The 17,580-nt window shown below is 36.7% G+C and overlaps 1 protein-coding gene across 6 annotated transcripts in view; it reads left to right on the top strand.

The window, feature by feature from the left end:
• PRDM5 (PR/SET domain 5) overlaps positions 1-14,643 on the top strand; it is a 209,572-nt gene extending 194,929 nt beyond the window's left edge. For 5 of the 6 annotated variants that reach the window (XM_036853882.1, XM_036853885.1, XM_036853887.1 and 2 more), the window contains one exon: positions 9,879-14,643. In XM_036853882.1, coding sequence (XP_036709777.1) covers positions 9,879-10,043 — 165 coding nt within the window. In that variant the 3' untranslated portion in view covers positions 10,044-14,643. Of the gene's footprint in view, positions 1-4,559; positions 4,634-9,878 lie in introns of those variants that run through there. The other variant, XM_036853886.1, reaches the window with a different exon arrangement.
• Positions 14,644-17,580: the final 2,937 nt, after the last annotated feature.

Below are 17,580 nucleotides of genomic sequence, written 5' to 3'. Positions count from 1 at the left end.
TTAGTTAGTCTGTAGTTTTCTTTCATTGTAATATCTTTGTCTGGCTTTGGTATCAAGGTCGTGCTGGCGTCACAGAATTAGTTAGGAAGTATTCCCTCCTTTTCTATTTTTGGGAAGAGTTTGAGAGGATTGGTGTTAATTCTTCTTTAAATGTTTGTTAGAATTCATCAGTGAAACCATTGAGTTCTGGACTTTTCTTTGTTGGGAGGTTTTTTGATTCAATTTCTGTACTTGTTACAGGTCTTCTGAATTTTTCTGTTTCTTCTTGAGTTTGTTTTGGTAATTTGTGTATTTCTAGGAATTTGTCCATGACAACTAGGTTATCTAATTTGTTGGCATACAGTTCATAGTGTTCTCTTATAATCGTTTTTATTTCTTTGGGTTTGGTAGTAATATCACAGTGTGACTTTTTTAATGTAAACTCAGTCATGTGCTTCTCTATGATGGCTTCTCACAACCTATAAGGTAAAATCCGCCTTCCTACTTGACTGAAAAATTATTATGGTCTTTCTCAATTCTTATTATTTTATGTCTTAATAATCTTATCTGTCAGTACTCTGCAGTTTCTTTGCACTAACACTTAGAGTTTCCGGAAGTAGTGATACTGTTTCATATCTCTGTCTCTTGTTCCAGGTACCTTGCATACACTGTTCCCTCTGCCTAGAAAGTCTTTTTTCTGCTCCCGTTCCCACTGTCTACCATATATACATATATATATATATATGGTAGAGATATACCATATATATATGACATTTGAGTGGCATTTGAGCAAAATTGTAAAGAAGAAACTGATACATATCCATTTCAGTTCTTTACAATTTTGCTCAAATGCCACCTCACTCATCAACACTACTCTAACACCTTAGGCCCAGTGGTTCCATGCCATGCAGCTCCCCCAGCATGCCATACCTATTCAACTTTAAATATCTTTAGCTACTACACATATGGTAGATGACTTCCAAATCTTCCTTTCCCTGCCTAGATTTCTCTTTGAACTCTAGACAGATATTGTGAGATGCCTATGAGACATCTCTCCTGTATTCTGGACTGAAATCATGATCTCCCAGCCTTCTCAATCTCTCAACATGTTTCCTTCAACTACCCATCTCTCTGAGAACTCCACTGTCTCCAAGTAGCCCAAGCCAAAGGTCTGAGCCTCATGCCAGACACCTCTTTTTCCCTGAGCCATGACCAATAGCATCATCTAATTGAGCTTCTGTAGTTAGAAAGACACAGTGATATTAGTCTCTGATTTCACTACAGTCCAGAAATATGTAGGTGTTATTTCCACCTATAGGAGGCAATTGAGGCTCCCTGGGGTTGAATGACTTGCCTATCATTCACTGCTTGTAACTGGCCAAATCAGGATTCCAGGGATCAAACCCATGCAGCTTCCTCTCAGCCCCAGTAATTCCTGACCCTCTTTGCTTGTCTATATTTCTCAAACCTATCACCTTCTCTAAATTTCCATTGCCACCTTCACTTCTCTCTTTCTGTCACCCCCTACATCCAGTGCAGTACCAAATCTGATTGGCTTTGTATGTAAGTTGAGAATGTGAACGCTTCTTAGACCTCCACAACTACCAACCTAGTCTCCTGGAACAACACAATAGCTTTTTAATTGATCGCTCTCCTTCCATCTTTGCTCCTTAGTCTGTCCTCAACTTGCCACCCACAGTGATCTTTCTAAAACCCGAGTCAGATTTTACGTATGTGTGTGTAGATTACGTATGCATTACATTAGTCTCATTGGCTGAAACCCTCAACGACCGTCCATCTCATTTCGAGTGAAAACCAGAGTTGTACCAGCGGCTGGAAGTGCCACATGACCTGCACCCCCGCCCTTCTGCCCCAGCCTCTCTGGCTTCACTGCCCCCTCCGCCTCACTCCGGCCACATGGCTTCCTTGCTGTTCTTCCAGACGCACTGAACACACTCCTGTGAATAGGTCTTTGTGTTTGCCGTTTCCCCAGCCTGGAACGCCCTTCTCAGGTATCTTTATGACCTGTTCCTGTGCTTCTGTCAGTTCTCGGCTCAAATTTCTTTCTCTCTTATTTCCATTACTTTCTTAACCCTCACCCCATAGTCGTCTTCTCCTTCACTGTACTTACATCCGCCTGAAATATTACGTATTTGTTTGTTTAATTATTTATCATTTATTATAAGCTCCATGACCACAGAGTTTTTCGTTATTGTTTACTGCTGTATTCCCAGCCCTAGAACAATGCCTGGCATATAAGAAACATTCAAAGAATATTTTAAAGGAATGAATAAATGAATCAATGACCACTGTCTGAGTTTATGTCCAAATCATTTCTGGCTTGGTGTGGAACATTGTTTGGCCTCCTTGATTCCAGTTGTGTACTCTCTAGCTTGCTGACTAAATTATACTTCGGTTTCAGTCTCTTCTTCAAGTCCCACCGCTTGCAGAATATACATCCTTCCAGTTTCTTATTATGATTATCAGGGTCTCTAGGATTTGGCTCCAGCCTTCTAACTTCCTTTTCAAGTTATTCCCCTAGCAATGTCTCATCTTCAGCCTTAGTGAACAGTTTTCATTCCCCACCTGAGCCTTGCTCTTCACCCCTCTGTACCTTTGTACATCTCCTTCCTTCTCCCTGGAATGTCACTCCCCACCTCAGGACGTGATAACCCCCGTGCACCCGGGAAGAGTCATTGTGCCCTCCTGTGTGCCGCTCTTGGTATTGTGTTCATGGCATTACGAGTATTTCTCCTTAACACTGTGGACTCCACTGAGGCAGGGCAGAGTGCTCTTTGTCATTGTTCTTACTGAATTGGTGGACACACCGTATGTGATAAATATTTGTTAACTGAAGATGTCTATAAAATTCTGACATTATCTCCAAGGACTTTCTATTAAGCATGCTGTTTCCCTTTACCTTAAGACAAAATCAGTTTACCTCTAGCCTAGAGAATGAATAAAATATTTCCCCATTTTTTGGGAAAGTGAATTAATACTAAGTTGGAGTAGGCTGAAGGGTTGTATAAGAATCACATATGGAAAGAAAGAAAAGAAAGCATCTCTGTGGCACTATTGGAACTCCTTGCTCTTCCCTATTTTTAAAATGACTATAAAAGACCTTACATGTGGCTGATTTATACAGAGCATCAGTTTGAAGTCTCTTAATGACTGCATTTAAGTTCATGAAAACATAGCTTTTAATGTCTAGGTAGTCAGTTTCACAACCGTGACATCAGCTACTCTCTGCTGACATTTAATCCTCTGCCTTGGCCCTCGTTCAACAATCTGTTGGATTGTTCCAATCCCACGTCCTATTGGAGCTTCTCGAACTCCTTAATTCTGAGCCGTCATCAATGACTTCAGCATCCTGCTCAACTTCCTTTCCATTTCTCCAGCTTGCCGCTGCCGTAATTTTCCCATGGTGACTATGTAAATGGACTTGCACTTCGTATCCCTCCCAACACACTGGTGAGCTGAACTGAGAACCTCCTTTATTTGTTCAAAGAGATTTTTATCTCTTAAAAATGGTGTCCGCCAGGCAAATGGAAGAAAGTATAGTGGGCTCACATATCTCTGTTTGAAGTGAGAGACTTTTTTAATAGTTGGCCCTTGTGGGGTGGTATAGACTCTGAACCCAGACTGTCTGGGTTTAAATCCTGGAGACCACTTCCTCATTCTGTGACCTTGGGCAACCTGCTTGAGACAGAAGTGTGTGTGTCAATTTCCTTCTGTGAAATGGGGATAATACCTAAAAGGGTGGTTGTGAGCATTGAACAAGCTAATGTTTAGAAATTGCTAAGGGTCATTCCTGGCACACGGTGAAAGTTGATGCCAGCCCTTAAACCTAGTCCCAGTGCCAGAAATAACTAATAAAACAGTGAACAAGATGCCATGTCCCCTACCCTCATAGAACTCACATTCTTGTGGAGTACAGACTTAAGCAAATAAACCTGAATAGATGTCTCATTGCATTTTATGATAAAGATTGGAAAAGGAAAAAATGGAGTGGGCTATGAAAGAGTAGTTAGGGAAGAATTCTCTGAGAAAGTGACTCTAAGTAACCTAGAAGATGAAGAGGAGCCATGGGGGAAAGAACATTCTAGGCTCAGGGAACAGAATAAATCAAGACCTGTAAGTGGGAAAGAGCATGCAGTGTTAGGGGAAGTAAAAAGGCAGGTGGAGCTGGAACCCAGGGAGAGAGGAAGAGAGGGGTGCAAGGTAAAGTTGGAGAGCAAACTGGTAGCCTTTCAGCCACATTAAGGAATTTATTTTGAATCTAATTTCAACAGGAAGCCATTGAAGGTATCTATTGTTCTTTTGACATGAGGTTTAGAGAAGGAGCCAGGGAAATAGAAAATAGGGAATAAATTTTAATTCTGTCTTACGCATGATCACAAATTTTCATTTATACTTATAAAAACAATTTAGAGTTTCTTTTACTTGAAAATAATCTCTAAAGACACCTTCTTTGGTTTCTCCAGAATTATTCCACAGCCTTTGGGTTATTTATATTGCTCACAGGGATTGTATCTATCAATTATCTACCTTTCCCTTTCTTTCTTTCTTTCTTTCTTTAGTTCAACAGATATTAATGGAATGACTACTCTTGCCTTCCTGTTCCTTAGGACTAGTGAGGAGAGACATTAAAAAGCACACAAATAATTAATTACACTCGAGGTAAGTGTTATAAAGGAAAAGTAAAGGCTACTAGGAGAGCATTTAACAGAAGACTTCTGTCAGAAAGATCATACAGGCCTCCCCGAGGAATGCATAGGAGGCAGCTAGAAAAAGAGAAGTGAGAAAGTCCTGAGGCAGGAAGGCTGTGGTGTCTTCAACAGCCTACACTAAAGCTGATTAGTTGGGCTAGAGTTTAGGAGCTTCCCTTAAAGTAAGTAAGGATCCAGTAAGGACCCATGGAACAATTTTATGTAGTAAAATGACATTTATACTTCTAAAAATCCCTCCACCTGCTGGGTGGAGCATGGACAGAAGGGGATAAGGATGGATGCCGAGAGATTCAGATAGTATTTATCACCTTTTGACAGTGTAAAATTGTCCATACATTACAGGGAATTTGCATCTCCTCTCCTATATAAAATGCGTGCAGCAACCCCCATTCTTCAGGACAGTTACACACCTCCCCTAGTTCCAAACATTTCCTGAGGGGAGGGGAAACTGTACCACCCATTTGAGAACCACTGACACTGGCTATTGCAATAATCTAGGCTTTGGTTTTCAGAGTGAGGAGCTGCATATCCCAGGAGACCTAGGAGACATCCATTGGGAAATGGGAAGGAAAGATTACAGTTTTGATCCCTGCTTATTGTGTATTTTAAAACTAAGAACAAAATTAAACTTTATTATCATTGAATAGCAGGCTTGACTTCGGTGCCCTCTGTTACTTTGGTACCCTTGTTAACAGCTGGTTTCTTGTGATGTACAGTACTAAATGTGATCTGAGGGAAGACTGGCAATTCCATGGTGATGCAGGTTGTCACTTGTTTGTTTTCCGTGCTTGCTAGGATTGCGATTTATGTGTTCCCAGTTAAGTGGAGATATGGATTCTGTTATCTGTTTTTAAATAAAATAATCTTGTACAAAAGAGTCCTTTACAGAAACTACAGATTGAAAATAATATTAATAATACAGACACAAGGTAACAAAAAGAAAACAACAGAGTTAATGTTACTAGTCAGCAGCAAATTTAGATTAAAAAAATGCCACCGTCATATCTGGAAAAAAGTAAACCAAAAAACTGAAATTATCCAGAAGACATTTGAAATATGTATTTGTCTACATTTTTGTTAAAAATGACTTTGACCCTAAATATCTTATCTTAGATGTTGCCTAATGAAAATATGAAGTCATAATTATTAATACAAAAACGTTTATTTCATCTTTTTCACATTCTCTTAAAAGTTTGTCTCTAATAATATAACTTATAAATACCTTAGTACACTTGTTATATTTTATTTAAAAATACAGATAATAGGTGCATACTGAAACATTTTCTTATTGCTAGAGAAGCACTGGTCTAGGCAGGTAATGGTTTTCACTCAGGCTGTGGCAGCACAGATGGAGACAATTAAATGTCTTCTAGAAATGTGTACAGGGAAGAAGTGGTAATTGACTAAATGAGGTGGGGATGAGGGAGACATTGGATCAAGGCTGACTGCCAGATTTCCAGCAAGTGTCAGATGGATGGCACATTTTTGTTTTGAGAATTAGATTTGGGAGACAAAGAGTCTTTTTCTTAATTGAAGTATAGTTGATATACAATGTTTTATAAGTTACAGGTGTACAATATAGTGATTCACAATTTTTAAAGGTTATATTCCATTTGTAGTTATTATAAAATATTTGCAATATTTCCTGTGTTGTACAGTATATCTTTGTAGCTTAATTTATAACCCTATAGTTTGTACCTCTTAATCCCTTACCACTACATTGCCCCTCTCTCCTTCCCTCTCCCCACTGGTAACCACTAGTTTGTTCTCTGTATCTGTGAGTCTGCTTCTTTTCTGTCATATTCACTAGTTTGTTGTATTTTTTCGACTCCAGTTCAACTTTCGACTTACTAAGTTTGCAGCCCCAGTGAGCTGTCCAGCAGGCAGTTAGATCCTCCCCTGTGCAGATCAGGAGAGAGGACTGGCTTCAGAGATAAGATACTGGCGAGTGATCTCCACATAAACAGTAACACAGAGCACGAAGATGATGAAGATCACCAGGGGAGGAAACACCTAACGAACGAAGAAGTGGGCTGAGGAACAGGCCCTGAGATCCAAACTTCAAGGTTAGGGTGGAGGAGGAGCCTGTACAGGAAAGAGGCCAGAGAAATAGAATGAAAACAAGGAGAATAGGTCCTTACGGACACTAAATGAAAGGCAGGAGGGGAGTGGCCAGGTATGTCAGATGATACTGAAACTTCATGTTAAATGAGGATGCAGGAGTCCCCGTTCCATTTAGCCATGTGGAGGGAGTTGGTGACCTCTCAAAGCTGTTTAGGGAGTTCAAGCACTTGACGCATAAGTGTGATGGCAGTGGGCTTGAGGCATGCGTGGAAGATGAGGATGGAGAACCTTCACTGAGCCAACGGTACTTTTTTTCATTCCAAAGTAATATTTGGAAGTTTGTTTCCTTTTTTGTTCCAGAAAAATTAGGAAATACAGAAGGGAGTAAAGACAGAAATAAAATGATTCCAAATTTCTCAACTGATGTCAACTAATATGAACATTAATCTCTTGATATTTTCCTCCAATACTTATTTATACAGATACAGTTACCGTCTTTATTTCAGTATTGTAAATTGTGCATTAATCTTATTCTGTTTTCTTCCCTTTACATTTTCCCTTGCCTTTACATATTTTTTGAAGTATGATCTCTTTTTAACAGCTGAGTAGTATCTCTTCATCTCGTTATATCAAAATGAATATACTCATTAACTTTGGGCAAATAAGTTATTTGTAATACTCCACTTTTATAAATAATTCTGGGATGAACATCTTGTATATACATCTTTGACTAGGAGCTATCATACTGGTAGTACTCCTGGTTCTTTTAAGGCTTGTGAAAATACTAATAGTAATAATCTCTGTCCGTCCAAGGTGCTTTTGAGGAAGGGCTACTCAGTACCATTGCACTCTCATCAGCACCATTTTCTACACTTAGGCACATTCCAATCCCCCTTGTAAAATTATGTTTGGGTGTGTGTGTTGTTTTAAGTACATTTCTTGAAAATAGCATGTGTTTGCATTTTCCATTTTACCCTAATTTCAGAGCCTTTAAGGGTACTCAGTATTTTATATCACTTATCATAACTCATGTATTATATAGTCTGTCATTGTATTTTATGCTCTTTCATGTTCCTGGGTCTTTCCTTTTTATCCCCTGATTTTTACTGCATGATGTGAACTTACCTGGCTTTGTTTTTCAGTGACTTTAAAGGTGTATAGTCTGTTTTAAATTATGATTGTAAAACTTATGTTTACAAAGTTATTTCACAAGAAAAATGTCCTTTCCTCAGATTGATTGGAAGCATTATGTTTGTCATGGAAAATTATTCTGTTTCCTTTAAAATCATTTGTATATTGCAGGGAGCTGCTACTCTTTATAGTAGCTGTGTTCTCTCTCGGACCCCACATGTGGTAGCTGTTGTAGTCTCTTCTTTCCAACCTGCTGATGATTCTTTTTGCCAGAGAAGATGAAAGAGAAAAACTAGGCACTAACATTTATTGGGTGTCTTCAATACAACATCCATTTGTGTAGATTACCTCATTTAATCTTAGTATTAATTCTGTGAGATAATGATCATTGTGATCATTTTATAGGTGAGGGAACTGAAGTTAAAAGGCATAGTTTGTTCATTTAAACTTCCTTAGGAAGTGATAGAATCAGGCTGAAACTTGGTTAGTTAATTCAAGAAATACTTATTTAGTGCTACTCTGTAGGCACTGTCTTATCCCTTAGGATATATGAGTGAATAAAATATATGAAGATTCCCTGCCTTCATGGATCTGAGGTCAGGGTGCCAGAGTAGTTGGGTTTTTAGTGAGGGCCTTCTTCCTGGTTATGCCTCACATGGCCTTCCTTGGTGTGTGCATGCAGAGAGAGAGAGAGAGAGGGAGAATCTGTTGCTTCCCGTTTTTATAAGGGCATTAATCCCATCACTCCACCCTCATGAGCTCATCTAACCCTAATTATCTCACAGTGGCTGCACCTCAAACACCATCACATTAAGGATTAGGGCTTTAACTTACGAATTTTGAGGGAACACAAACGTTCAGTCCATAGCAAAGGACACAAACATTCAGTCCATAGCAAACTCTAAAACTTATTTTCTTTATGTTATACTATGCTACTAATGTGTAATTCAAAATACCATTATTATTGGATTACTCCCTCTCCTCACCAAACTGGGGGCTTGCCCTTCTATGTTTCTTGTTGCTGAGAATGTAAAATCCCCCTTCTCCCATAAAGAGAGAGTGAATTTTTTATTTGCTTTTGTATTTTCACATGCTTCACCTCATTCAGAACTTCAGCTTTCTTTCCAGTATTTTTTACAAGGCTTTACCTCTCCCATTATATTCACTATTTGTTTTTCAGGGAATTTTCACATTATTTAAGTATTTTATTTTACAGTGCATGTGCTTTTGAAGAATTTCATGTAAATGGAATTTTTGTGAATAACACCAAACTTTGAATGAAAATTTGGTATTATAAAAGAATTCCATTTCATTTTTATTTTTGAATAACTATGCCTCACATCTTCTTGGTTAATTTAATATTTTAAATGATTGGGCTGTTTAATGTCTGTTGAGTCAGGTGGCAATGTCGCAGAGCTTACATGAAGAAAATGTGAAGTATTTTTAATTGGAAATAAAGAACTGGAATAGTGGATAACGAACTTCTGCTTAGGATGCTTAAAGCAGTGTTAACCTTTTACTTCACAAATGGGTCCAAATTGAAGGGATCACTGGTGAGACATGTCTTGTGCTATTTATGCCATATACTAGAAAGGTGCCCTCTAGATCAAGGCATTTTGTTTAAGAGGTTTAACATGAAATTGTCAATACACTGAATTATGGGGAGAAAGATACTGTTTCCAGGGAGTTGTGTCTTTAGAGATGTTTAAAAATATAGTAGCTGGGGGAAGGGAGAGCGGTTGGGATGCAGAGGACACACGTTAAATGCAAACGACTCTTGGAACTATAATTAATTTTCTTTACCTTTTACCTTGGGTGTTAAGTTCCATTTATTTCAAGAGCACGTTTGTTCTTATGCCTGTCGGTATATACTTGATAATAGGAATTTGCATATTGTATTTCGTATAAGTGATAACTTGGTGTATCTTCAGATTTTTCAATATAATATGATGGGTATCTTTGGGTCTTTTCTAGGTTTGTGACTTGGCTTTTAGCCTGAAGAAAATGCTGATCCGACACAAGATGACTCATAATCCCAATCGTCCACTGGCAGAATGCCAGTTTTGCCATAAGAAGTTTACAAGGAATGACTACCTCAAAGTGCACATGGACAATATCCATGGAGAGGCTGACGGCTAACGGTAGCTGTAAAGGAATTAAGCCATTCAGAAGGGCTCCTAATACGAAACCCAGACTTCTCTCGGCTGATCAGCGTAGCAGAAGTAGCCAAAAGTAATTCACTGGTCTCAGAGTTCTTACTTGCCTACCTTTAGAGTCTGTAGATACATATGCAAAATAAAAAAAAAAAAAAATCCTACTTTTGTCAAGAAATGGTACAAATGGAAAAAAATAACTTTGTAGCCTTCCAAAATACTACTTGTGTCGTGTCTTATAAAAATGGGAAAAGGAGCCATGGCTCTTCTTCTTGGCCATCTCTCTATAGTGAAGTTTATTAACATACTCCGTTATTAGGCTTTTTTATTTTATTGTTATCCTTGTGTGTGTGTGTGTGTCTGTGTGTGTGTGTGCACTTGTGATGCTGGTTATTGCAACTGGTTATTACTAGTTTAGCCAGGAAGAGATTAAGGTTTCCAAGATATTTCACTGCAGATAAGGATAAGGGGCAAGAGTTTTCAAAGTCTCAAGCATGATAACAGGATAACACTTGCAAAAACAGGCCAAAAGTTGATCTTATTTAATAAATAGCTCCTTATAACAGATCAGTTTAAAATAAAGAGGTATTTAAGAACTAAAACATCAATTGAAATGTTGCTCATTTTAGACAATTCTCAGGAAACATTATTTCCTCTCATCGTTCATATGCTGACATTCATGGTCTAGATAAGATCAACACAGAAATGACCACAACACTTAAATGTTTATCAGGCTGATCCTCCTGAGTTTATACTAGCGAGCTTTAGAAATGAACAATATATAAATATATATAACTAAAAATGGAAACAAAATAGGTTCTCATTATCTGCTGACTGACAGGGTAACAGGACGGTAGGTGTATTACAGTATTAGTCATGATACACCTGGCCCTTTACCCTCTCATTTCATAAATGTGCACAGAACATGCTAGTACAGACATAGCAGAGTCCTCAGAGCATTTACATTCTGTTTCACAAAAGACATTTTTCAGAATCTTGGCAGTAGATGATTCTGAAACACTTTTGAATGACTCTCAATCCTATATAATTAGGAATCCAGAATAAAAAACATAAACCTGGCAATTGTTATGATTGCAATTATCACTGATGCTTAAGGGGAATTGAAGCAAGAAGCATAATTTCTTCCTTTAGGTTATATTTCAATTCAATGCTTGAGAGCAACATACAATGAACAGCTTGGTTTTGGGAGAAGATATGATAAAATGTAATAGTGTTGTCAAAGCAGTGTAGAAGAATCCAAAAACCAGAAAATAATTAAAATGAAGCCCAATTCCTGAACTTTCCTATTTGGAGACCATTCAAAAGAGAGAGGAAGTGTAATTTTAAGGAAGTTTCTTAGTTCTAATGATTTCTGGAGAAAGGTTATCTGAAGACCGTTCTTTGAAGTCAGGAATCTTGTTTTAGAATTATATTTATGCTCAGTTGCAATTTTAAAAAGAAACATAAAGATTCATTATAGATGTTTAAACTCTGTGAAAATACTAAATTTGAGAGTCACCAGAGACAATTTTAAAAAATATAAATGCCCAGATTATAACTTAGAAGATATCTAAGTATAGGCTATAGGTAGCATTTGTTCTGAAATTATAGACTGTATTTTATACAAATAGATTTTGGTCTTGTTTCTTCTCACTGTGTCATTTGTTTCAGTAGTATATTTTTAGATCTAAAGTGTTTTCCGTTTAACATGACAGTGTGCTTAATATCATTTGAATATAAAAGGACAGCTGTAAAATTTAGTAGTGTGTATTATTTAAACACGTTCTGCTCATTCCTTTGGATGCTGCCTTCTCTGTATGGGATGCTTCATAGCCCGATTATGTGATGAATGTGAAACTTGAAAGGAAGCCAAATACCAATTTTGTATAATCTCAGTGACTCACAATTTACAGGGCTGCTGAGGAAATTACCCTCAAAACCATGTTATGTCCATGCTGCGGAGTGAGCTGATGAGGACGAGGTGCTGGACCTGATCAGGCTGAAGGTTTGTGGTCAAGCAAAACTTGAGAAAATGGTGTGGAGAGACCTACTGGAACACCATCCTTTCTTTTCAAAGCACTGAAACCAAAACAGGTCCTTAAAAGACAATTTGCGTGCTGTCACCTTTTATCCAAAAGATGACTGATTATTTATAAGCATTACAGATATATTAGTATTTGTACCCTGGAACTTTTAAATCACTTAGCAATAACAAAAAGATAAGTGATTTGGTTTGATTGAGAAATTAAGAGCATAAATAAGACAATCATAGAGGGAAAGACTTAGAGGCAAGCTGGAGTGCAGGTACTCACTTTGAAGTATCTTTCTCTTCTTTTCTGCTGTAGAAGGTTATGGCTCCTGTACTATCTTGGGAAAAGGCCAAATTCTTACCCTGAAGTCAGGGCTAAATAATTTTGAAAGGTATTCAATAATACGGGTAGGTTCAGATATGTTTTTATATCTTTGTATATTAACATTCAAGATATTTGTATATCTAGAATTTCTTTTTGCTTTACAATCACTGGCTTCTATTATTTTTTTTCCATTCCTTTTTTTTTTTTTTTTGGTGGGGGGAGGTAGTTGTTGGCTATACTGAACACTTTGTTGATTAATCATGATTAACAGTTGCAGCATAAACGTATTCATTGGTGATTCATTCTTGGGTTTACACAGGATAGTTAAAATGCTACTTCTAAGAAACATTTTCTATATCCGTTGTGTGTGTGTGTGTGTGTATGCAGAGGATCACTTTTATGAAACGCTTATATGCAAATATATTACTTTGTTCAAAACTCTTCTGACCTATTTGGCAGCCGACTCACTGGATAAGTGTGAATATGGGTCACAGAAGGTCTTATAACCTTAGTTTTTGCATTCAATTTTATGTGCTGCTGCCTCTCCCAAAGCTGAAAGGGAGGGAGGAAAAGAGGATAGGTACTGGAAATATTCATTTTTTTCCTTCACAGATCTAAATATTGCTTGTGAAAACTCATCTTGGGGTTGTGAATATATGGAGATGGGTAGGTAGGAGGAAATGTGTCTATTTAAAACCCTAAGATTTCATCATTAATAATGAGGTTTATTTGCATGTACATATATAAATACAGTATTTGTGAATATAGCAGAACTTGAATAGCATTTTATTTTATCATCAATCTATAATCTATATAATCACTACCACAGTTGGGGTTAGCACTGTATTTTACTACAGGACTGTCACTAGCACAGTTCTATCGTAAAATCCAAATGAACATTTTAAAGTTGTTTTTGATGAAAGAAGAAAACGTAATTGCCAATACTCCCAGACCTCCTGTTTTATAATTTACTTCTAAGCATTTCTAGATCTGGAAAGTATCTCTACAGTTAAGCCGAGTTGATTTCAGGGCCACAAGAGAGAACACTGTCTTTAATTCTCATCTCATTCTTGGTCAAACATAAGCACCGTGTGAAAAGCAACATTACTACTAATAAAAGAAACGTGACTTATAATATTATTTCTGATATTCACAAATATAATTTAAGGATGATTAAAGTTATGGCTAATGATTTAGGTGTTCCTTTTTTTAAAGGGGCATTTCATCATTTTGGTGTTGTCTCAATCTTGTGAGGTTTCCCTGATACAAAAAAATCATCATCATCATCATCGTGATTCTCCAAGTAGCAGATTTAGAAACGATACATTCATTTAACCTTGATCTGTCAGAATTCATTTAACTAGCTGACGCACTAGTTCTTTGGAATTTTCATAGCCTTAACTATCTTGGGCTCAAAACTGTGTTATCACTGCTGGTTGTTAATTTGTTGTATGACAGAATAAAAAACTAACTCTGGAGCCTTCAGTCTGGGCCATGTCAGAATATTCTAGATTTCCTAGGCCCATGGACTAGTACAGAATGCAAAGGGGATCTTATACCAGAATGGTGCTGCTGATGCAGTGTCAAAGTTTACTTTCTACGTTTTTTAAAAAAATGCTTAACACAATACTGTAAAACAGCATATATAAAAATGTTTATATTTGTTACAAAATAGGCTTCCTAAATACTTTTGGTATACTTAACTTCCTAACCCTGCAAACATTTAGGCACTTAGAGTAAGTTTTGATGCCACCTTGGTATATTCCGTAGCAGAAGGAAACTAAGATTTTAGGTAATATTGACCATTCTTGTGCTGAAAATTGAGAAGGGACATGGGACCACTGAAACTTGATGATCTAAATTAATGTAAAGGAGTTTATAAAGAATATCACTGTTTCTGACAAGAAACACTGTAGACTTACTAGGAATTAATTACGTAGTAAGCACACACACACAAAACGCATTTGCCTCTGCAAAATAATATAAAAATGAAGAGAATTCCAGCTTGTAGTGGACACCTCATTTTAAAATTTTGTCTTCTTGGAGAACATCAAATAATGCTCTATTCCTTAAAGTTAATTTCATGTGATATCTTTTACATAATGTTTTGACTGGCATACCTTTTCCCCCCATTCTTCTACTACAGACTATTCTTAGAGTAGAGTATATGTACATTTTGGATGTTTCTAATAAAGGACTTATGGTAAGATTTCACATTTTTATCCTCTGAAATTGCTGTGTGCTTTTCATTTTGTGATGATGAATCTGTCCTGCCTTTTCTAGTCTCATCTAGCCTTCATATGGCACACTGGGCTTGTATTGGAGTCTGTACTTAGGGAGCAGTTTGTTCTTTACACCTAACGTATGAAATTCATCATCACCAGTGTGTAAATCTGATAAAAGCCTGACATTGTAGACATAGTTCAAGACCCTCCTTTGTATGGTTCTTGCTGACCTATGGTAGCTGCTGATGCACAACTTGAAACAAAAGAGATTCCTTAAGTATTCCTGGGGCTTTGATACCATGGACGCAAGTGTAACTGCTGAAATCTGAATGAATACACCACCATTATTGGGATTTAGTTGTTGAAACAATAATGTCCTTTGTTCATTTTTTAATATTTGATAAAGCAACCCATCAAAACGGAAGTACGTTGACCTCCAACTCGATATTTGTTTTTCCTTTCTAAAGTAAGTATTAGCACCTGGAGAGCTGAAACTGTCTTTGATGAACAAAATAAAGTCTGAAACTAATTTTTATGAAATTGAAGCAAACCGTACAGTTTCCTATACTAAGTAGGAACATAAAAGCATGGGGAACAAAATAACAATTGAGTCTAAAACTTTTATCTAAATTGGCAAATTGATGAGTCTTTTATGGAATATTACATATAGTAATTAGAAATTCTGAAAAATTAAATTTTGCGGAAATCAATCACTACTTTTGACTGTCTTAAATCGTTTTATTATTGAAATGTAGGAAATCTTCTGACGTTACTTTCTGGTAGTCAGGTTTAGCACATAATAACTGTTCACAGGTCACCTTCTACCTGGCAAATACACCACTGTCTCCAGAATGTAACATAAAGTAAAGCAGTGTCGAGTGTAACACCCTTCAGTGTCACTTTCAGCCTTTCCTGCTCTTCTCACGTGGAATCCATTTTTTGTGCAGTTTCAGCTGCTGCATAACTTCGTGTAGTCTCCAGTTTCACCGTCAGCTGGGTCCTGAGAGTGACAAGTTGGTATTGTTCCCAGACTCAAGTTATGATATTTAGGATATTAAGTTGTATCCTTTCTGTCCTGACTATGAAATATGAAATTGGGGCAGACGAGTTTAGTTGATTAGGGTATTATTAGACTAAGTATGTGAGTTGAGCCAATTGGCTTTATACTGAGAAACACTATTCCATAGTTTTCTAAGTTGCAGATCTTACCCCTAATTGTGCCGGCTCTGTAAAGGGCATGTGTCTTGTTTCGACTACACATCCTGAGAGAGAGTCATGAGGATAAAAGAAGAATTCCACAGGTATGTCCTACAGACAGGAGTACAACAATACCCTTCTAAAAATGGGTAGGTTGGAATTAAAATTTCAGGTAAGAGTATTGCAATGTAAGAACTCAAATGTCTTTCCTAAGGCTTATATATGATAGAGTTGAGATCAACCCTCCATCTCATGCCTTCTCTTTCTTTTACTGGAGATCAATCACATCACACTTATACAACACCACTCTGAGTCTGAGTTTTACACATACGTAGAAAAGGATGGGATCTTCTAAATGTCTGACACATTAAGTATTCCTTTAAAGGAGTTATTTATAACTTAAGTACATACATATGATGGTGCATATTTATACTGATATTCAATGAGTAAGTTAAAACCAATGTTCAGTTAGACCAAAATTAGCTGAGTCAGAAAAATAAGGAAAATGTATTTTGGGGAGGGGGACAAAAGTCATTGAATTTGAGATAAGTGTTACATATAGTTCATAATTAGAGACAAATTTTCAACAGCTTATTTAAGTATTTAATAGCATATTTCCACATTTCTTGTATATTTCACCTTCTTTATAAATAATATTTTTAGCTTGTTTCCTGGATGGTCTATTGCAAATGCACACACATATCATGGGAATTTAAAATACACACACAAAATTGAACAGTACATAACCAAATTTCATGTTTTAATCAGACAATAAGTTATAGCCACAAAATATCCTATACACTCCTGCTTTGAGTGAGGAAGTACTTTAACAAAGGTATAGTGTAACAAACCACTGAGAATTTAGTTACAAAATATATTTTACCTGAAATTCAAAGTTATATAAATCCACAATTCTCTCATACTTAAAGAGGGAAGGAAAGAGGAAAGGAGAAGGGAAGGGAGAAAGGATAGAAAGAAAGGGATTAAACCTGTTTTAAACATGGAAAAAAATCAAGAGGTGAAAACAACTGTTTTCCCATTTGAAAGGGAAGGATGGACATAAGAAAAAGGGTTGAAGGATCATAAATTTGGAAAAATGATAAATTGTAACATTTATCAGCTGAATTATGTCAATTTCCTTAACAGTAAAATGGATTTATTAGTATCTGCTTGTTGGTTTTGTTGTGAGAAATAAGTCAGAAAATGCATATATTTCTGCAAAGGATGCCTGGCACATAACTGGAGTTCAAATAAATAATATTACCCTAGTACTCCTCCAGGTAAATCCCTTATATATATGCTATTCAGAAACTTCCACTACTCCCCAACATTCCAGCTCATACCTTGAAGCGAACTTGTCACAAGCCAAATTAGACAAGTTTTAAATTGTGTATCCCTGACATAATTATGGTGACAGAAGCATTTCATTTAGGAATGTTTTTGAAAATTCTTAAATACTATGTCAGTTTAGAATTATCATACTTTTAGAAATGACCTGTTCTTTTAACTTAAGCATGAAAATAAGATTTTTGTTAAGTCTTAGATTATCAGGTATTTTTTTGTTCTGCTTAAACTACATTTTACTATTAAAGCACAATCTAATCAATAATTTTGACTTTATACTTGAGCTACCTACCTCTCCACTAACAAAGTAGTAGTACCCAAGTCTTCAAAGGGGAACAACCCTATTATATTGTTCATATTTTAAATGCCATAGCTCACATCAAAATGAAACTCTGCTATAATA

Source organism: Balaenoptera musculus, chromosome 5, assembly GCF_009873245.2.
Source record: "Balaenoptera musculus isolate JJ_BM4_2016_0621 chromosome 5, mBalMus1.pri.v3, whole genome shotgun sequence".
Classification (NCBI taxonomy): Eukaryota; Metazoa; Chordata; class Mammalia; order Artiodactyla; family Balaenopteridae; genus Balaenoptera; species Balaenoptera musculus.
The sequence above is the reverse complement of the archived record's forward strand: the minus strand, read 5'-3'. Positions and strand labels throughout refer to the sequence as shown.